The 22,701-nt window shown below is 34.8% G+C and overlaps 1 protein-coding gene and 1 pseudogene across 1 annotated transcript; one reads left to right on the top strand and one right to left on the bottom strand.

The window, feature by feature from the left end:
• Positions 1-13,456: 13,456 nt before the first annotated feature.
• LOC125589389 lies at positions 13,457-13,552 on the bottom strand (annotated as a pseudogene).
• A 5,072-nt stretch (positions 13,553-18,624) lies between these two features.
• Positions 18,625-21,059, top strand: LOC106350329 (putative NAC domain-containing protein 94). The gene is made up of 3 exons (XM_048760619.1): positions 18,625-19,319; positions 19,412-19,749; positions 19,862-21,059. Exons 1-3 carry the CDS (start codon positions 19,133-19,135, stop codon positions 20,342-20,344), a joined length of 1,008 nt encoding a protein of 335 aa, XP_048616576.1. The 5' UTR covers positions 18,625-19,132; the 3' UTR covers positions 20,345-21,059.
• Positions 21,060-22,701: the final 1,642 nt, after the last annotated feature.

Below are 22,701 nucleotides of genomic sequence, written 5' to 3'. Positions count from 1 at the left end.
GGAGCGAGAGAATGTGCTTCCTTGATCATCTCTTTGCTCAGCAATGGAGATTCAACTTCAAGGATTTTAAGGACTCGGAGCCCGATCATAACGGTTTAGGAAGAAGACTCCCTGGTGGGGCGTGGAATTATTATGCAGACACTATACCATCATTTTGCCAATCGAACAAGGTTTGGGGGATGGATATTGATGATATCTATGCGCCAGTGAACTTCGGCGACACTCATTGGATTGCTATGTGGATATCGATCCCTAAGAGGCACATAGTCGTCTTTGACAGCATTTGTTCCAGTATCTCCCCAGAAGAACTCGATGTGGTTATGGAACCTTTTCTCTACATGGTCTTTTATTTGCTTGTTGAGTGCGCTTCCTCAGACAAACAACGTGCCCAATACAGCCTGGACCATTCACATATGTGAGACCGACCAATATACCTCCGGCCCGAGCTGGTAATTGTGGCGTGTACACTCTAAAGTACATTGAATGTCATGCTCTTGGGATAGAGTTTAGTAAAAAAGACTTTGCTAAGGCCAACGGGAAGAGTATGAGGGATAAGATGGCGGTGGATATATTTCAAGAGCTTCCTGACGCGCATGAGTTCGAAAACAAGGACATGGATGACAACCTGTATGCGTATGACGGGTGATTAACAGGCCACGTTAGATTATTTTGTATGATAGATTAGGCTGATGTGTGTATTTGAACTTGATCCCTATTTTGTATTTGAACTTGATCCCTATTTTGTAACTATATTCTGCGCAGTCTTCTGAGCAGTGACCTTTTGTAACTACATTTCGGATAATATAAAGGGCAAGACCATCTCAAATTTGTTTGGTAGTACAATTTGACAAAAAAGTTGACACAGATAAGTTCATAACACAAATTTTTAGTACATAGACTGAACACTGGACGACTTAATTGAAGGTCTTCTGGACGACTTAATTGAAGGTCTTCTGGACGACTAAACACTGGACGACTAACTTGAAGGTCTTCTGGAAGAAAAAACCTTGGACGACTAACTTGAAGGTCTTCTGGAAGAAAAAACCCTGGACGACCTTCTGGACGACTTAATTGAAGGTCTTCTGGAAGACTAATCACTGGACGACTAACTTGAAGGTCTTCTGGAAGAAAAAACCCTGGACGACTAACTGGACGACCTTCTGGACGACTTAATGGAAGGTCTTCTGGAAGACTAATCACTGGATGACTTACATTGTGGTTTCGTATGGACAGTTTCCTTGCATTTTGAGCATATATAAACCATGTGTTGCTTCCGGGGTTTGCGTTCTCTCATTCTGGATAGCTCCAACCAAGATTGCCATCTTAATTTCTTCTGTCTTCCCGGACCACGCTTTACATCCGGAGAAAAGCATGTGTGTTCCTCAACTTGTTGTCCAACACAAGGATATATATTCTCTGAGTATCCTGCAAACAGAAAATCCTTTGAGTACACTAGACATACAAGTGTGGAGATATGCAAACCAGCAGATGTTCCAGCAGCTATAGCATGAGAGCAAGGTATTTTCTCCACTGCATAGACACCACAATCACACTTTCCATGTTCCAAATCAACCACACAGTCCATTTTCCCACCTTTCACAAAGAATCGTCATCCATCAATTGGTTGTACCGTCATCGTATCCGCTATCTCCGATCGAACAGCAAGCAAGCACTCAACACCTCGACTATGTTGAGTTGGGAGACTCAAAGCATCTTCTCTCCTTTTCCAAAACCACTTTCCTAGCTTCTCGCTTATGAACTCCAACAGGAACTGAACCGGAAATCCTCTAGCTCGCTTCAGAGCGGAATTAATAGATTCAGCGATGTTACTTGTCTTTATGTTGTACTTGTCCCCCTGACAATAAACCCTTGATCATAGGCTGACGTCGGCATTCTCCAAATACGTTGCAAGGTCCGGGTTTGCACTCCGTATCTCAGCCATGTACCGGTCAAAATCTGAAACCGTATGAGCATAAGCAGCACCTTTCACCAAGTACAAGAGATGTTTCCCTTTATACTTTTTGACAATGTTATCTTGAAGGTGATAATAACATATTCCTCGGGTTGGCGAAGGAAACACCTTATCACACAAACTTTTAATGGCCGCGTGCCGGTCAGAGACTATCACCAGAGGCTGCTCATCAGATACACAACTAGCCAATTTTGTGAAAAACCATTCCCAAGAAGGTTCATCTTCAGCATCTACGATCCCAAAAGCCAATGGAAATATCTGAAAATTCCCATCTTGTGCGGCTGCAACTAACATAACACCTCCATACTTTCCATTTAGGTGAGTCCCATCCACCACAATGACCCTTCTCTGATACTTAAAACCTTTGATAGAAGCTCCAAAAGAGAGAAATAGATACTTAAATCTATTGATAGAATCAAGTTCTATAGCCGTGATAGAATCGGGATTTGCTAGGGAGATTTGCTCGAGATATGATGGCAGACGCGAATACCCATCTTCTGCTGATCCTCTCACCAATGTTTGTGCATATAAAAGTGATCTGTATGAAGTGGTGTAATCAAGCGTCATGCCAAACATGTTCTTCATTGCATCAGTGATATGCCGCGGATTCAACCCATCAATGATTCCAACACGATCAATGAAAAGCCTACCAACATACTTCGGAGTACAGTGTCTCCGCTGAGCGAGTCGGTCTCCCACTGAGCATGTATGTTTTTCCACATACTTTGTTACCCAAAACGTGTTTGTCCCATGTTTCACACCCGCTCTGACCTTCCATTGATAACCACTAACCGGACATGTTGTCACAAGGAGAGTTTCGTTGACTTGTATATTCTGAAGGAGAACCTAAACCTCACTGTTGTCAACCGCAGCTCTGAAAGCAGTGCATCCTTGCTAACAAAACTCTGGTTGACATATATATTGTTACCATTCGATCTTCCTCCTTCAATCTTTTTGATATCTTCAAAATACATATCATCATCTTCCTCATCATCTTCTTCAACCTTTCCATAAACACTGTAATCCTCACCATTCTCGTCCGCTTCAGCAACAATAGAGATACCAGCATCCTCCTCCCCATCATGATTTTCATCTTCAACCAAATCATCATCATCATCTTCAAAACATTCATCAGCTTCATCATCTTCTTCCCTGAACTCTGAAACCGTTTCCACCTTGCTACGGCTTGATACACAAAGCCGTACTCCATGCGTTTTGGTTATCTCGAGCAAGTTTCAAACTTGTCTATCACTTGTAACATGAATAGGAGGGGTGTCTGGAGCCTGCATCATTTCTGCTGGTAAAGAGTAGGTTATCTCCACAGATTATGTGCTCATGTCAAGGTTATAATCTTCTTGAGCCATTGCAAGAAGTTCAGCATTTGTCGAACATTCCCCCAAAAAAATGATTCTTGACATTATCAACCACAAAATCCCAACGGCAATCTTTCAACAATCATTCTCCATACCCTGCATGTAACTGGCGCATCATCTACAAAAATTCAAAATAAAACACATTAGTAAACATAGAGAAAATGAAAGTTTACCAAACATTGACGCAGACGACATACCAGTAAGTCGTCTGGAAGACTTACCAGTAAGTCGTCCAAACAGGTCATTTTTGCAATTGAATTTTAAATAGGACGACTTACAGCTTTGTTTGTTAAAAAAAAAAACCTAGACGACCTAGTTTTGCATTTGACCAAATTGTGTCAGATTTGACTTTTTCTGGACGACTTACCAGTAAGTCGTCTCCGGGAAAACAAAAATTTCAATATTTTATTAAAGCTAGACGACTTATTTGTAAGTCTTCTCAGGTTAGTTTGCAATTCGAAAAAGAAACTTAAATATTTAACTTTACCCAGACGACTTACTTGAAAGTCGTCCAGGCAGACGACGTACGAGAAAATCGTCCGAGATAAGCAAGGTTTGACCATAATCTAGGAAATAAATCTGGACGACTTTGCTTATCCTGGACGACTTTCAAGTAAGTCGTCTTACTTGACGACTTCCGCGTAAGTCGTCTGGGAAAAGTTAAATATTTAAGTTTTATTTTCGAATTGGAAAAGTAATCTGAGACGACTTCCAGATAAGTCGTCCAGATTTAATAAAATATTGAAATTTTTGTTTTCACGGGGACGACTCACTGGTAAGTCGTCCAGGAAAAATCAAATATCTAACACAATTCGGTCAAATGCAAAACTAGCCCATTTATCGTAGACGACTTATTAGTAAGTCGTCTGGATATTCTCTAGATTTTTTTTTAACAAACAAAGATGACGACTTAAAAGTAAGTCGTCCGTTTGACCAGAAGACTTACTCGTAAGTCTTCTACAGCCAGACTACTTACGGGTAAGTCTTCTACACGAACAGATCTGGAAAAAATTTCAATTTCATACCTTAAACTATTGAGATGACTTCCTTAGCACACAGAGTCTTCTCCAACCACCCAGAATCTCAAACGAAAGTAACCCACCAAGAATAGTATGCTTGAATGGCTCTATCAACCATAAAAAATTTTGAATCAAAAGCTTGAGTTTTTTGGATGAATATGGAGGCAAAGTGAAAGAGATGTTGTTTTTAATTCATAACAAGTGAGAAACAGAGAGTGTAAATCGATTTTAGGTGCATTAAGAGCTTCAAATTGGTTGTTTATGGTGGTTGGGGTATTGATGACAATGACAATTTTGTAATTAATTGAAGATGATGAGGGTGAGAGAGTAAAAATATCATTTTCGGATAAAAAAATAAAAAAAAATTGATGGCATTTTCGTGAATTTTATGAACTTGTGGGGTGAATAGGACAAAAGAAAAATCCAAGAAAAACATGAGTTAGTTTTAAGTTTGACTTTGAGTTTGGAGTCAATTTTGCAAAAAGCCCAACAATTTTTGCTTTCTTCCTCATGTTAGTTTAATTTGATTTTATTAAAAAAATCAAACAATCACATTAACAATATAATTAAAAAAATATTTTTTCTTATATGTTGTTATATTTTAATTTTTTTTTAAAATGACTTTAAATTAAAAAAATGTTAAAAATCCCTTTGAAAATTTTGTGATCACTCGCTTAATTTTTGTTATAAGAACATACAGATGATCATACAATCGTATTAATATGAATTTTTATTTAGGGAAAATTACATGTATACCATTTTCATACTACCACTTTTTCATTTTTACCAACACTAAAGGGACATTTTCAAAAATACCTTCATCACTAAGTAGCAAAAGACTCTTATGCCCTTGTTCTTTATATATATAATAAATAAAATTTTAAAATATATAAAAATCTAAAAAAATAAAAAATAATTTTATTTCAAATTATACTATTTCGAAATTCAAACTCGAAACCCTGAAACTAAACTCTAAATCCTAAACCATCAATCCTAAACCCTATTTTTTTTGAAATACGAACCCTAAACCCTAAACCATCAATCCTAAACCCTATTTTTTTTTGAAATACGAACCCTAAACCCCGAAACATCAACTCTAAACCCTAAACCCCGAAACATCAACTCTAAACCCTAAACCTTCAAAAACATCAACTCTAAACCCTAAACCCTAAACTTCAACTCTAAACCCTAAACCATCAACACTAAACCCTAAACCCTAAAAAGTAAACTCTAAACCCTAAACCCTAAAAAATTAACCCTAAACCATAAAACATCAACTCTAAACCCTAAATCGTAAACTTTCAACCCTAAACCCTAAACCCTAAACTCTAAACCCTAAATTCTAAACCCTAAACCCTAAACACTAAACCCTAAAACCCTAGAGTTGATGTTTTAGGGTTTAGATTTGATGTTTTAGGGTTTAGGGTTTACGTTTAGTGTTTGGAGTTGATGTTTTAGGGTTTATATTTGAAGGTTTAGGGTTTAGGGTTTAGGGTTTAGAGTTGATGTTTCGGAGTTTAGGGTTTAGAGTTGATATTTCATTGTTTAGGATTTAGAATTGATGATTTAGGGTTTAAAGTTGATGTTTTATGTTTAGATTTAGGGTTTATGTTTAGGGTTTAGAGTTGATGTTTTAGGGTTTAGTTTTGATGGTTTAGGGTTTACGGTTTAGAGTTGATGTTTTAGGGTTTAGTTTTGATGGTTTAGGGTTTACGGTTTAGAGTTGATGTTTCATGGTTTAGGGTTTAGAGTTGATGATTTAGGGTTTAGAGTTGATGAATGAGGGTTTAAAGTTGATGTTTTAAGTTTAGGTTAGTTATTTTTTTGTCAAAGTTAATCAAAAGGTTATAAATGTCTTTTACCCTTCATTAAAGATGAGAGTAAAAGTGGTTAGTGTAAACATGAAAAGTGGTACTTTAAAAATTGTATTTTTGGCAATTTCCCTTTTATTTAATAGATATTCATATTAAATATATAAATTTATATTTTAATATTGTTTAAATTAAGTTATGTACCATTTAAAAATACATAAATATGTTAATTTTGAAATTTGCAATGAAAGAATATTGAGACCTTAATATTTTAATTTTGAAATTGCATCGAAAAATACCACATCAAAAATTATGAGATAATGATTTAAATTTTTGTTACATCAAATATACAAATGTTAATAAAACAATATGGTGTGGGAAGTCTCAATAAAAAATATTTATATTAAAATATACTATATATTATGTCAATATCAATGAAATATAATTATATACCATGTAAAATAAATAAAATGATTATTTTGATTTATTAACCATAAATATATTGTAAATAAACAAGAGGCATTGTTTTGATTTATGTGATTAATATAATCTCCCATATATTAATTGAGAAACAATTGATTACTCTAGCAAGAGTAAGATTTTTTAAATTAATATTGTTCGAAAATCTTACAGGAGATCGATACAACTAATATTTATTTAGAAGTTATTGAAATCACTTAGCGAGAACATGGATTGCACAACAAATTTTCTTCCCTAACCCTAACTCTTTTCTATTCGTCACAACACCGATAGAGAATATTTAGAAGTGTCGATTGACATTCTGAAATAGTAACGTTTTTTTAAGCTAAGCCCATTGTTTTTCTCAATTGAGTCTAAAACAGTTTTAAATGATTAATTAAATGAGCCACGTATATAGTAAAATGTGTTTTGGTTTAATAAATTTTGCATACCCAAAATCAATATGAACCATCATCATTTTCGCTTAAAATTTTGTCACAATAAAAATATAGGGTTGGGCGAAAAATCTGAATCAAAAAACCGAACCAAGGCCGATCCAAAGAATAGTACTAAACTTTAACAAAAATTGGTTAGATATCCGAATGAGTTTTGGTTTGAAAAAAAATTAAATAGATTGTCCGAACCCAAACCCGAACCAAACCCGGAAAGATCCAAATTGAACCAAATGATACTCGAATGTCCACAAATGTAAAAAATCTTATTGATAATAAAATGTATATTGTTTATAATACTTAAGTACAAGGCTCCAACTAACCAACTCCTCTCCCAATTATAGTTTCATCTATTTATGCTTTCTTAGTGTAACCGTTTCTTCTCTTCTCACTTGAAGGTGGACAGCTCATTAGCTTCTCACGTGACAATTCCTTTGCTCTTATGATCATATCAATACCCCCTTCTGAAGACTCAGCTTGCCCTAAAGCTGATATGACATGTACTCTGCTCCTCAGCATCACAACGTCTGTTGCTGCATTGTGATCTGCTTCATCAGGTGGATACATCTGCGGCCTCGATGAAGACTGATGTCATACAATTCGTCTAAAGCCTGTATAGACAGCTCACTGAGAAACATGACCATAAGCTGTGACATAGCAGAATGATGTTATGTGCTTTGAAAAATAACAAGCAACACCGGCGTTTCATCAGCTTTATACCCAGTCCGTGTAACAGATGCTGGCGCTAGCACAAGTATCTTCACGGCACTATAATGAGTATCGTTGTTTTGCAGCACCATAATGACTGCGATGCATTGTAGCCACTCTGCTTCAACTCATACGACTGTGGGTTTGTGACTTCACAATCTGCAGATTCAAGTTGATCGTTATGCTCCTCTTGGCTTGGCTCAGACAGACAAATCAGCTTGTGATAGTCACACCTGTAGCAAGCCATAGTCAACTGATGCAATGTCTTTCAGAACTCGTGACAGCCGCTGCTTGTAAATCCACCTCCGATAACTCCAAGAATACAAGTTTGTATATTTGTCTCCCTGTATTTGAACATCCAACACTTCATAAACTTTCTCTTCCTTTGTTTTTTTTGACCTGACTTTGTAGCATCTGTTCTGATGAAACTTGTTCCAGCATTCCAACATCAGTAGTTTTAAGATCCAGCTTGTAAACAACTTCACGTTCTTGTAACAGCATTCCCACACCGTCTGTCCCATACTGTATCAAGTTTGCAACGTTTTGTCACCGCTTCTGCAAACCCATTCCTCCATAATAACAAAGAACAATTCTGATAAATCTCTGATAAACACGAGTTCCACATCCACAAAGCTGTAAGCCACAATTTTCTATAGAATAAATGCATCGCGTAAGCACCCTGCATCCCACTTTCAAGAGGTTTATAGAAAGTTGCTGGCAGGTTCTGAAACACATGCGCCATATACGCAATTCCTTGTGCCCCTTTGCTTTGAAGGTTATGCTCTTTTCTAGACAGAGAATTCACCAAAAGCAACGTATCCTCAGTTGAAAAGCGCAACTCCAAAGAGCATATACGTCTGCTATTATCCTCCATCCCAGATATCTTACCTTGACTGTCCACGTAATTTAGAAGGCTAACAATCGCTTATGTGAATAGAATAAAGATGAAAAGAGACAAAGAATCTCCTTGACATATGCCTCTCTATGGGACAATATTTCCCTTGGGCTGGACGTTCATGAGGACTCGATACTTAACAGTTGTAACAAATAACATTATCCACTCGATCCACGTTTCTGAAAAACCCATATGCTTCATAACATATCTAATAAGTTTCTATTCCATATGATCATATGTTTTGCGTATATCTGATTTAATAGCCATCCCCTTATTTCTCCCACATTGATTAGCTCTTAGTGCATGAAACATCTTCTGAGTGATCATATTATTATATGTGATCTATTTACCAGTAACAAAAACTGATTGAGTTTCAGAGATAGGCGCATCTAAGACTATTTCAATATCTGGCATTAAAAAATTGGAGACTATTTTATAACTCAAATTGCACAGACTTATAGTTCGAAACGGGTCATTATAGTGACCTTATCTTTCTTCGAAATGAGACAAATGTTTATATCATTCAATCCTTAAACAATATTGACACCATCGAATAGAAATTCATTAACCATATGAAAACAAAGTTTTACTTCCCATTATTTTATTGGAGCTGTGAAATTCTGATTAATCGAATCTGTGATATATAGTCGTAGTGATGTTAGCCATTGCTACAAAATATGGTCGAAGTTCTAAATAATTTCACCTACATATATATGTAACATCCGGTTACATTCATATTTGACAATAATTCACGTTAATAAAAAAAACTATTTAAATCATTCAAGGAATTTTGGACTGAGTTTCATATATTTTCCGTCAGGGTACATTTGTCGCTCTCTCAAGTGAGAATCAAACTAGAGAGTTTTTTAACACGTAACTTTTTAAAGGAAAAAAAAAAAAAAAAAATTCACAACTTGCCCAAGCCTGAACACTTGTTTAGTACGTCAACTTTCTTTTTTTGTTTTGTTTTTTTTGAGCACAAACCTAAACCATTATATTTAATATTCACTACCTATGGATTTTTTTTATTTAACATGTGCTAGTACTACTATATATATAGGCATGTACTTTGATAATCACAGTATTAGTAAATAAAGTTTTAAAAATATGTGTTGCTGAAATTAATGGACTTTCACATATAAAGAGAAAGAGAAAACTTAGGTTAAAAGCAATTGACCAAACTTCTGAAATTGCGTTGCGTGGGTTAATAATAAACCCATGCTTTTTTGGATTTATGATTTATCCCATCTTGAACGTTGTTTGTTTATTTTTTCTTTAAATATAAATTACCACGAGATCTTCATTTTTACATCATGTTTTTACATGTCTCAAACTTGGAGACACACATAGCAAGCTTAAGTAATGTATTCGATTTAACCGATGCCCAATTTGATTTAGGCTTAACTTGGAAGTTGTTTAACTCAATTTAAAATATTTCTACGTTTAAATTGTTGATTACTTGCTTACTAACGAGAATTCAATAAATCAAGACCTCACAGCCTCAGTTCTAGAAGGTGGTGTAAAATAGTCCTATTTGTGATGTCTCTAGAAAAAGCTCTAAGACCAGACGGGATGACAAGATTATTTTACCAAAAGTTTTGGGATATAGCAAAAGAGAATTTACCCATACGGTTAATAAATTCTTTGTCGATAACATCGTTCCTCGATGATTGAATGACACAAACATTTATTTCATTTCAAAGAAAGATAAACCAACTGAGATAACCCAGTTTTGGCATTTCAATTTATGAAACGTGAGCTATAAGATAGTCTCCAAGGTATTATGTCAAAGACTAAAGAAAATCTTACCGGAACGTATATCAGAAACTTAGTCAGCCTTTGTTGCGGATAGAAAGATCACATACAGTATTATGATAGGTCAAGAGATGTTTCATAAATTAAGAACCAATTCAGGAGATAAATGAATGGCAATCAAAATAGAATGAGAGTTATGAGGGACATGGGATTCTTTGAAACATGGATCGAGTGGATAATGCACTGCATTATATTTTTTACGTATCGAGTTCTCATGAATCGCCAGCCCATAGGAAATATTATCTCACAGAGGGGATTATGTCAGGGAGATCTTTTGTCTCCTTTCATCTTTATTCTTTGCACGGAAGTGCTCATTAGCCTTGTAAATCATGCTAAAAGTAAAGGTAAGAAATCGGGGATGTGGGTAGCACGTATTATCCCCTGGTGTCCCACCTCCTATTCGGTGATGATAACATTTTATTTTATATGGTGGAGCCGCGTGAATGTTATGAACTTGTGAAAGCAGTTAAGGTTTATGGAAAAGCATCAGGCAAGTGTATTAATTTTGAGAAGTATTCGCTTCTTTTCGGAAAAAGAGGCCTTGGTGATGTAAAGCAAGAAATCAAATCCTCTTTAGGAATTGATAATGAAGGTGGATTGGGATCCTACTTGGAAATTCAATAAGACATAAATGGATCAAGATGCATAATGTTTACGTTCCTAAAGGGAAAACTTGAGTTTAAGATAAATGGATGGCCAACTCACTGGTACGATAAAGGAGGAAAGGAAATTCTTATAAGATCTATATCCTTAGCACTTCTGACATACATTATGTTCTGCTTCCTTTGGAGGTTTGTGAAAAATTGGCAAGTGACATTGCACAATTCTGGTGGAGCTTGAACCCGCTAAAACATGGCTTACATTGGGCATAATGGGAGAACGCCATTCATTCTCAGGAACTGAATTTCCAAAATTTTGCGTAGACTACTGATGTATTGAGATTTTAAAGTGTTTTAGCTATCACTTTTTGAACTCTTTTCCATCATTTAGGATTGAAATATGCATAATTAAGTTGCATTGTCATGCATAAGTCTCTATCAGGTGTTGGTACAACCATTTGGAGGATTTGGAGGTGGTTAGAACACTTTTTAGGAAAAAGAAGTGAAGAATTGGCATTGGGCGGTATGAGTCAAACTAGCTAGAAAATGATAAGTGTCACAACAGACAGATGGCAATGGGTTGGAGTACCCATTGTGGATGAAGCCGCACTTGTAGCCGGTGTATGGAACGATTAAGTGTAGCCGTTGCGAGTGACGTATCATCGTTCATCATGAAAAAATCACAAAGTGTCAGAGCAAGTGTCCGTAACGGCTTGGAGCACCTGCTGTAATTCTTGTGAGTCTCGTAGCGGGTGTTTGTAAGGACCCATCTATTTTCTAGAGGCCTATAAGTACATCTTTAGCCAAAACCCCAAATTATATTATTTTCTCTCTTAAGACAATCATCTTTTGGTGATCTTTAATCTATTTCTTCGTTCTTTCTTGTGTTTATTGAATTATTCTTGCTTCAAACCATGAGTAGTCTTATTCTTTGTATGGATCTAATGTTTTCATGGTGATTAGTGAGTACAATCATTTTGGTTCTATGGGCTAGAACGATTAAAGTGATTGGGTTAAGAGTTAAGATGTTTATTGATAGATTTACATGTTTCCTGTCTATTTGAGTGTTCTTAATGCTAGATTCAAATTGATCATTCTCAATTTTGATTCTAAGTTTTTTATACATTAAAAATGTTCGATGAAATGCTTGAATGAACTTGAATATGATTTAGCTTGACTAACCAAAGAGATTTGATGTTATCATTGCTATATTATTATTAGACTTATTTCAAATGCATTTTTGAATGTGTTAAACCAAAGGGAGTTGATGTTTGATGCATGATTACGTAGGGATCTTTGTCTTTAGAAAGAATTGATATATCTTGTGTTCTAGGCTCAAGAAATCTTGTTGATGATATCTTCTCAGCTTACATTGGATCAGATTCACCTTTGATCAAATGCATATGACCATGGATTCTCCTTTAACCTATTGATTGAAAGCCCTTGTATTTTTTTCTTGTTTGATTTTGATTTCACTTGTTTAATTGATCACTTGTTTAATCACTCAATGATTGCCCTTAGATTATGCTGATGTCTTGTATTCTTGGTGATTGAGATTGTCTTTCGTTTGTTTGACTCTCTTGTACTACAATTACAGTGAGGTTAAATTTAATCTTTATCAAGTTTTGGCGCCGTTCCCAACCCTTAGATTGGTATTGAAATCAAGATTTTGTCACTACTTAAGACTAAGCATTGTTTTTTATTTGGATTACTAATTCTCCTTCTTAATCTATTTGTGAATGTCATGTGCATGAAATTGAGAAATAGAAGACAAAAATAATTATCTACAGTTGAAGACATCAAGACATTCGAAAAAGAGATTGCAATAAATAAAAGAAAAGAAGAGAAACATGCTCAGTTAGAACAGTTTGAGTTTGAGATGGAACATCAACAGTACCAAAAACACCAACAACACAATGAAGATGTCCATGGAGATGATATTCATGGAGTAAATTCTTAAGGATCTGCTCAAGGAGTAAATTTTCAAGGAGCTGCCCAAGGGGACAATGGTCAACTAGCTTCACACCTTCGACCACAACATCCACCATGCAATTCTCAGGTCACTAGAACTTTTGATGAGCCCAATATACATGGAAACAGAACATGCATTCATACACCGGCTATTGAAAACAATAACTTTGAGATCAAATTAAGATTGTAACCATGGAAAAAGGTAACAAGTATCATGTTCTTGCAATGAAAGATCGACAAGCCCACTTGGACAACTATGACATGCTATGTGGGACAATGAAGATTAATGGCATTTCTGAAGATACCCCAAGTCAATCATTACTTGGAATGATTGCAAGAGTTCTTTCCTTTCAAATTTCTTCTCTACTTCCCGGACTGCACGAATCACAATGAGATCTCTTGCTTTCAGTAGAAGATTCTTTGTTGAAGCATGGGAGAGGCTTAAGGGTTACACCATGCAATACCCTCATCATGGTTTCAGAAAAAAGAGCTTATTGAGTACACTGTAACGAGGAGTCTTGCTCAATCAAATATAGAAACATGCTTGACACTACAAGCAATGGGAACTTTTAGCGAAGGTCTGAGAATGAGGGGGTAAAACTTGTGGAAAATTGGCTAAGGGTGACTCTCTATAACTATGAGTATGACAGAAACAACCAAGGAGGTCAAAGTGATGATATGCACACCATGAAAGAACTGAAGTCCTTACAATATAAGCTAGACACGCTCCTTTCAGTCATAATGCAACAGGGTCTGGTCAACTTCATTGGTGAGCATGAGCAGCAATAAGCCATTGAGTCTACAGTGGTTAAAGGGTCAGGAAGAGATTTTTTTTGTTTGTGAAAATGGTAGATGGTACAAGAAGGAGCAGAGATATCAGTTTCCACAGAACGATTAAGATTATTTGTTTTGGCAGAAGGACCAGAACACTCTTCAATGAAACTTTCAGAGTAAGCCCCAATGCCATAACAACAATTAAAAAAAATCCATTCCACTTTAACCCACAAGGTGGCTTCCAACCCAAACTCAACTACCCACCCGGGTTTTCTAACTCTCTCACACAGAAAGTAGCTCGGATCTTGTTCTTACACCGACATTGGAATCTCAAACAAGACAAGAGAAGAACCATGCCAACTTTGAAAAATCCAAGCCAACTTGGAGAAGAGCATTGAGTCTGAACTCAAAGAACTACATGCCAAGGTTGATGGAAGTTACCCTGACCTCAACAACAAATTCTCCAAACTCTCATCTAACATCAAAGCATTGGAGAATCAGTTTGCGTTTACGTACTCTAATTCATAAGCGTCAAATGGGTCTTTTCCAGGGAAACCAAAGCAGAACCCCCAAAGAGTATTTTAATGTCATCCTCTCTAGTAATGCTTCTAGATGAATTGAATGATCATGGGAAAATAGTAGATGACATCGCATGACTCTTTTATGGAACTCAGATTTAATAGGTTGAGACACAAGTTGTGGAGAAGATTGAGGCAAAGGTTGTGGAGAAGGCTAAACACAGGTTTGAGAAACATGTTAATTGAAAAGTTGTACAAAATGTTGAAGAGGCGAAGATGAGCACTTTTGAAAAGGGACAACCCAGGAAAGAAGTTGAACTTAAGAAAATTTTTGAGGTTGAGCAATCACCTTTTGATAAGCTCTCATTACATGACAATTGTGGCTCTTCATACCAATAAAGTTTCACTCACTTTTGTCTACACAGTTACACAGGTTAAATGCATACCTGTCTGAAAAATTGGAGATATGTATAATCCAATCAAAGAACTCTTCACTAAAAGCTACATCCAATTGATAATTGGAACATGACATTTTCAATGTGCATCAACATGAAGTTTATTTCAAGAACAAATATCAACAAAATCCAGGGTTGACTTCAAATTATCTTTTGTTTTTCTTTGAACATTAAGTATAATGTTCATCAGATTGTCGCAAAGTTCTTCTCAACATGCATGGCATTTAAATTATACAGCAACAAATGATCTTGCCAATATGGCAAATCCCATAAAATATTTTTTATGCCAAGTTTTCTGTTCTCCAACACTGTCAACTTGATTGTATGTTTTCACCTACATTTAGCGTCCTCTCAGTATCAAAATCTCTTCACTGTTCCACAAAGAACTGCCACTTAATTCAGGAGGTGGACAGTCAAACATCTTATTGTTCTTCCTAAACAATCTCATACTCTTATAATATGGATGATCGTATGATAGAAAGCTCATGATATTGTTAAACTAACATGTTTTCCGTCGGTGTTTAGTTGGAAATCATTTTTGCTATACTGGCAATAATATCATTATACACCCCCCCCCCATTAGTTATGCATCCAGATAACATATCCTGTGATAGAAAATCACTTATTGTCTATATAATCCTACTCGCATAAAAAAAAATTCTTTAGGCAAAACATCATATGTAAGAACACTATGTTCTCATAGAAATTGCAACTCATATATCAATGTATGGAGAAACACATCAAATGATCTCTTAGGATGCTCTGGCCCGATAAGAGAATGGAGAAGAACAAAAACTCACGTCGCATGCACAAATCTGACAGTAAGTTGCAAAGTGTCACAATTACTAACCACAATGAATATTGTCTTCCATGCTTTCTGAATGGGTTGAAACTATATGTACGTAATCCTAGGTAGACATTTCTTCTCTCATACGCAAAGTGTAGGTATTTTGATTGGAAATGCTTCCACGCTTATGCATGTGAAAGATGTGTAATCTCACCAAATATTGAGTGTTATGAATGCCATCTCATTGGTCATAAAGTGCCTTCAAACTGATATAGCTTCTTTTTTGTCAATGGAAATACCGACATCCATTTTATGGGACCAGAGCTCTTTGTTTGTCTCCTGATATCGAGATTTTTTTGACAAAATTTACTCCACTTGCGGTTTTCAACCACTCTCCAGTAAATCATGCAATTATCGATACTTCATCAATAATCTGATACGGTAAACACCAACAACCAATTTCTGAACTTCAGTCTATGAAGAAGGTGCAAGATTATCATCAGGTAGAATATCTCTCACAAAATCAGAAATCAGATCCACATATTTCTCATCTAAATTATAGTCCATCTTTATCTCCATCAGTCTACAATGGCTGCTTAGGTGCTTCTGACATATCAAAAACTCTCCTAGATTCTAAATTGGGTTCTTCTCGTCTATCTCCTCCCTCTATACAACCGACGGAAAATTTTCTCTATATTCATCATTTACCATTTGAACAGTACCTACACCAAAATCTACATTCATGCTACGTTCATCTAACTATTCTGCAGTATGAAGTTCGCTAGTAGTACTATAATTCAATCGTTCTCCATGAAATATCAGACCTTGTAACCCAACATAAACTCTTTCAAATATCAATGTTTCCAGCCATCCCTATTCTTAATATTCATATTATTCTTAAAAGTAGAGCAATGACATTTCAACTTATCGGTTGTCGTTGAAATAACACCATAAATTTTCTAATATCTTGGGCATATTGATCTGAAAGCAAATTTGTATTCAAATCCATATGAGGTTTATCCATCCAAAATAATTAATTACGAGAAGACATGATTTTTTTACTTTACTGTTACTTGTGAATGAAAGAAGAGTAGATGGTATTTATAGATAAATCTGAGAAAATTCTCCACGGATTCCTGACAGAAAAAAAATCATCGGATATTCTTCGGGAATTTTGAACTTTTCAAACGGCACAATAACTTCTCCAAAATCTGTCTGAAATTCATCAGAAATTACCAAAGGATGTCCTCTTTCATCGGGAACCCGTCAGGATTTATAACACTTATCTAATGGATAGTTTTCTCAAAATTTTGTCAGGAATTTCCAACGGAGATATTCTCTCGGGAATCTGTCGGAAATTCCCTATGACTTTCCTCATTTGCATTTCCGACGGACTTTCGTCAAGAATTCCATCAGGAACTATCCTGTTTTCTTGTAGGATTTCTATTTTTAATAAAATAGTCACTGCAAAAATTATTTGTGTCAAAATTTATGTCATATTGATTTACACTTGTACCATCATCATTAAGTCATTAGTTTTCTTAACGTCGGAATTAAGCCATTAAGATGGCTACAAAACATGACACAAAGCACAACACCAAAACAGCAATGCCTCAGCCCTGATTCAATCCTAAAGAAAAGATCAATGAGTCAACCATTGATGCTTCATTGCGAATCCTGTCATGAAGCAAATCTTCCTAACGCAAGATAAAACTAGAACCTTCCATCGCAGAATATACCAAACTTTCGAGCAACGATATTGGATTTGTTGATTGTTTGGCAAATGACTATATGAAATTCCGAACACAGAGCAGCAATACACCTCAGCAAGAAACGATAACGAGGCCAATGAGTAGTTACAAAAAGTCGGTAGAATATGCGTACATAAAAATTGTCGTAAAGAAAATGTTTTTCCATAACCTTTTATAATTTAATATTAACTAGATCTAGACTCACGCAACCACACGGATTTTTGTTTTCATTTATTTTTATATTAATATTTTGTTTTCAATTCTAAATTGGTATATATTATAATATATATGTGTCTATCAATTTTTAAAACATAATAAGTTTACTGTATATTTTTTTTCATTGAATAGATTGTTTCAAACTTTCACATGTATTTGTATCTTCTTCTCAGAGCCGGCTCTAACCCATGGCAACATGGGCAATTGCCATGGGTCCATAGGTCCAAAAAAGTTTTTATGTTATTTTACTAATTAAAATATCAATTAGTTGGTGAAATTATAATAAAAAAGGTGTATGATTAACTAAATATAATTTAAATACAATAAGAACAAAAAATTAACTTACACCATTTTCAATTTTTCTATTAACAAAATCTAATTTATACACAAAAACACGTTTTTAATTTTTTTTCTATGAATACCACAATTTTTTATTTAGTTCATGGAAATGGAATAAATAAAAGTTGAGAAAAAAACTTATAAAAAGGTCTTTATTTTATATTTCACCTTAGGTCATTAAATTTTTTAAGACGGCACTGCTTCTTCTATATATATATATTTTGGATTATTATTTCATTATTAAAATTGTTATTATATATATATATATATATAAAGATTAGTAAAATATTGTTTTATTGTCATATTCAAAGATATTGTAATATTTCACAAATTTAGAAAGCTTTTAAAAAATTAAACTTTTCGCTTCATAGATTTATATTATCGAGTAAATAATTAAACATTTAGTTTTTGTTTTTTTTTGACAGTTTTTTTTTTTGACAGAAAAATATCATTTTAGTTTTTGTTTAATTTTTAAAATAAACTATATAGTTTAAAATTTGCTTTCATTGGTTTAAGGTAGTAAAGATTAACCATTGTTAGATAATATGATTTTTTTATTTAAATAAAATCTTTATAATTTTAAAAGTTAACATCGATAAATATTTAAATATTTAGCATATAGAGGTATAGTATTACAACATTAAATTATATCTATTTAATTTATACTATCTATAAATCCAATGGATCATCTATTGTTTAAATCTAATTATTGATAGCCCAAAAAAATTTCTGGTAGACCCAAAATTTAAATGATAAGATTAGATATTAAATGTAACATGACTTTATAGGAATAGGTATATTAGGTTCATTTTTAAAAAAATCACACATGAATCAAAGTTGTTACTTCTGTTTTTTGTTTTAATATATAAGATGTACACTTTTCATTTTGACTCATGCTCTCATTTTCAAGAAGCACACAGTCATAACTTTAAAATTTGTATCACGCCCGAAATTTTAAGCAGAATATATAAAATGAAGAAAAAAACAAATATCAAGAAACACATACATATCTTTCTTGCAAAACTCTCCACTTCTCCTATGCATAACTTTCTGGTCCAATTATCATTTCCCCATGAACACATTTCTTGTTATCTAAGCAACTTCTTTCTTCTTCTCTTCATGCTCTAAGGCTCTCTCACACACAATTTCTATAAATCTCTACTACTCTCTTCATTCTCTTTTGGTAGATTTATTTAATAATCACAATAGTACTAAATTATGGATAATGAAGAAAGCAACAACGTAGAAAGATTCGATGATGTCGTTTTGCCAGGGTTTAGGTTTCATCCCACAGATGAAGAACTCGTAAGTTTCTATCTGAAACGGAAGGTTCTACACAGATCTCTTCCCTTTGAACTCATCAAGAAAGTCGATATCTACAAATACGATCCGTGGGACCTCCCAAGTAAGCCACAGTGAACTCTGATTTCTAATTTTTCTCCAAACTTATGGAGACTAAAGCCTTGAATACATTTTCTTGAATCAATGTTTAAAAAGAGCTTGCAGCGATGGGGGAGAAAGAGTGGTACTTTTACTGTCCAAGAGACAGGAAATATCGAAACAGCACTAGGCCTAACCGAGTAACTGGAGGTGGATTCTGGAAAGCAACCGGAACTGACCGGCCTATATACTCATTGGACTCCACTCAATGCATCGGTTTGAAGAAGTCGCTTGTGTTCTACCGTGGTCGAGCTGCTAAAGGAATCAAAACCGATTGGATGATGCATGAATTTCGCCTCCCTTCTCTCTCTGACTCTCATCGCTCATCGTCGTATCCCAGTTACAATAACAAGAAGCAACACCATAACATCAACAATAAAGAGATTCCTTCAAGCGTAAGTAACCACACTTACCCTAACTTGCTTTACACGCGGGAGAAATAACCTTTCGTTATGGGTGTTCAAACTTCAAATCATGGTTTGTGTTTGTGTTATTTTTTTTGGGTAGGATGCTTGGGCTATTTGCAGAATATTTAAGAAGACGAACTCAGTATCATCACAAAGAGCAGTCCCACAATCATGGCTTTATCCGGCAATTCCTGAAACCAGCCAATACAACTTAGTGTCACAAACCACAACTCTTTTTGCTTCAACAGACGCTTTCAGCAACATACCAACAAGACAAAACCTTATCTCTTCTCCAGTAGACGAACCCGCAAGCTTCACAGAGTCCGCTGCTGCTTATTTTGCTTCTCAGATGCTCGGAGTTCCGTACAACCTAGCTAGAAACAACGGAACAGGGGATGCTATGTTTCTCAGAAACAGTGAAACAGAGAATGCTCTGTTTCCTAGCAACAATGAGGATAACTACTTCCATAACTTGGCCGGAGGATTGACTCACGAGCTTCCGAATGTAAGATCAATGGTCGAGACTGGTTTTGAGACGACCGCTAGTGAGATGTCGGCGACGTCGTATTCCCCTAACACTTGAGTTGTACTATTACCACTTAGCTAGTGTAGGACATCGCTAATATGTGTTAGTTTTTTTATTATCTTATTAATGTTACTTTGGTTTTGGTTTCTTGGAGACCAAAAAGAAAGAAAAAAAAACTAAGACTTGCTTTGCTTTTTGTAGCCTTCGGCCTTTAGAAGTAACCTAATCTTGGACAATGTAACTTTTGTTTACTTTCTTTATTTGTTAAAAACTTTTGCTTAAGATTATGTCTACTATGATTTCAATATTACACAAAAGTCGAGAACTCAGGATGGCAGAATTGCTCTATGGACATCTCCAATGGTTGTGTCTAGGGATGTTATATAGGGTTATCCAGCCAAGCTAAGCTCTATTTAAAATTAAGCTCAACCTTAAATGAACCCTAACCCTTTTAGAACCCATAAAAAATGTAAAATAGGGTTCAACTCTTTTCAACCTTCTTTAAAACCTTTATCTTTTTTTTTCTTAATGTGAATACGTGTTATATAATCTCTTGCAATTCATATATTAACATAAATCAAAGAAAAATGGTTTTTGATTAAAATATTTCTTGTTTATAATCTGAAAATTCGTGATTACGGTAGAAAAACTTATTTTTGCGATTTTGCTGGAAAACTCACTTTTGCGGTTTTGAAGGAAACCACGATTTTGCGAAAAACTCATATTTGCGGTTTTGGAAAGAAAAAAACTCAATTTTACGGATTTAGCGGAACAACTTGTGTCAATATTAAGTTGTAAATGGAAGTACTAAAATTTTTGGTTAAAGTATTAACAAATTTTTTAATCTTTATATATAACATAAAAATGTCCAAAATTTTAGGGATTGGTGTAGTGTAAATGAGTTTTTGAATAGTGTTTATAGTTGATCCAGTACAGTTTTTATTTTTTTATTATTACTTTATTTTTAAATGATATACCAATCAAAGAAATTTTATTTGTTTTGATTTTTTGGTCATTTTCATGTATCATTGGAGATGGTTAAAATGCCAGTTTAGAAAACCGCAAATATATATTTTTGTTTGAACAACCAAATACTTAATTAAGGCCTTTAAACGGCATTGCAAAGTGAGGATTACAAACCACTGATTTTGCAATGGAATCAGCTCTAGAGTTCAGACTACGAGGAATAACGAAGAAATGAAGAAATGAAAAACAAGATGATTGATATCCAGATTGAGTCCGTAGATCTCCACAGGGTGTAGCTTCGAGATGAATGCGTTGATTAGCTTTTGATTAGAAACTGCAATCATTGCATATATGAAGATGATCACCGATTTTTCTCAAATGAATGTAAAGTCTCGAAATTATCTAAATAGACGTGTCTCTATTTTTTTATCTGATTAATGTCTTCAAATCCACTATAAATGTAAAAACCTACAATTCTATACGTCAAGAAAAAAGATATTTGAGAAAGAGGATAATTTTTTGGTGAAGAAAAATATTATTTTTTTCCGTTACAAGTAGCAAACCAAAATCAAGGTTTCAACACACGATAAAAAAATTGGTCAGGTTATACCGTTTAAATGGAAACATGCAGAACAATTGCGGTGCAGTTATAATAGTAACAAAAGCATTGGTTTTGGTTTTATTTATATTTATTCTATTCATTTATTCATCTGTGATTTATGTAACAAATTTCATATCTGAATAAATCCACCTGCTAGGTTTAGAGTTAGAAATAAGGTTACGAGGGATTAGCCCAAAATATAGATACGCTAAGGTGATAAAGATTTTCTTCAAGGAATTGCTATTAATGCTTGTGTTCTAGACTAGCTAACTAGAACCATGAACTTAGGATAATTAGGCGCAAGCGAAAGTATGGTCTTTTACTTGAATTGATCCCCTTGAGCTAGGATTGTTAGAAATAAGCGACAACTTATTTAGTCAAACTAGTGAACCTATTGAACAGCTCGATAACACTTGCCTAGGTAAACATTGAGTGACGCTAGTCACATAGAGTCAATCGACGTTCAAACTATATCAACAAGCGACGGCTGAGATATGGACTTGGTCAATAGGATTTATTCGCACGCGGAACCTGGAATACTTTGCAATTAGAATTCTTGTTCTAGGATTCATAACCTTATCATCTATATCATTATAATCATGATTACCTGAAACCCTAAGTCTAGTAACCTTCTTTCCATCAAACAACTAATCAATCAACTGAACAACCACCTTGTTCACTCTGTTTACTTTATTTACTGCTTTCATACTTGTTTACCTATCTTAATCGCGATTGATTGAGTTTATTGTGTGTTCACGCTCCATGCACTACAATTGAACCTCTTATTTGAGAGAGTAAAATCACTCCTTAGGATAATTTGAGTGATATCAAATTGCCTCTTGCCGAC

This window comes from Brassica napus, chromosome C6 (genome assembly GCF_020379485.1).
Source record: "Brassica napus cultivar Da-Ae chromosome C6, Da-Ae, whole genome shotgun sequence".
Taxonomy (NCBI): Eukaryota; Viridiplantae; Streptophyta; class Magnoliopsida; order Brassicales; family Brassicaceae; genus Brassica; species Brassica napus.
This window is presented reverse-complemented; position numbering and strand designations above follow the sequence as displayed.

Bases quoted from the DNA above. Each gene is read 5' to 3' on its own strand.
- LOC106350329 (XM_048760619.1), top strand. From the start codon at position 19,133: ATGGATAATGAAGAAAGCAACAACGTAGAAAGATTCGATGATGTCGTT. The intron at 19,320-19,411 runs GTAAGCCACAGT...ATGTTTAAAAAG, and splicing joins CGATCCGTGGGACCTCCCAA to AGCTTGCAGCGATGGGGGAG. The intron at 19,750-19,861 runs GTAAGTAACCAC...TTTTTTGGGTAG, and splicing joins ATAAAGAGATTCCTTCAAGC to GATGCTTGGGCTATTTGCAG.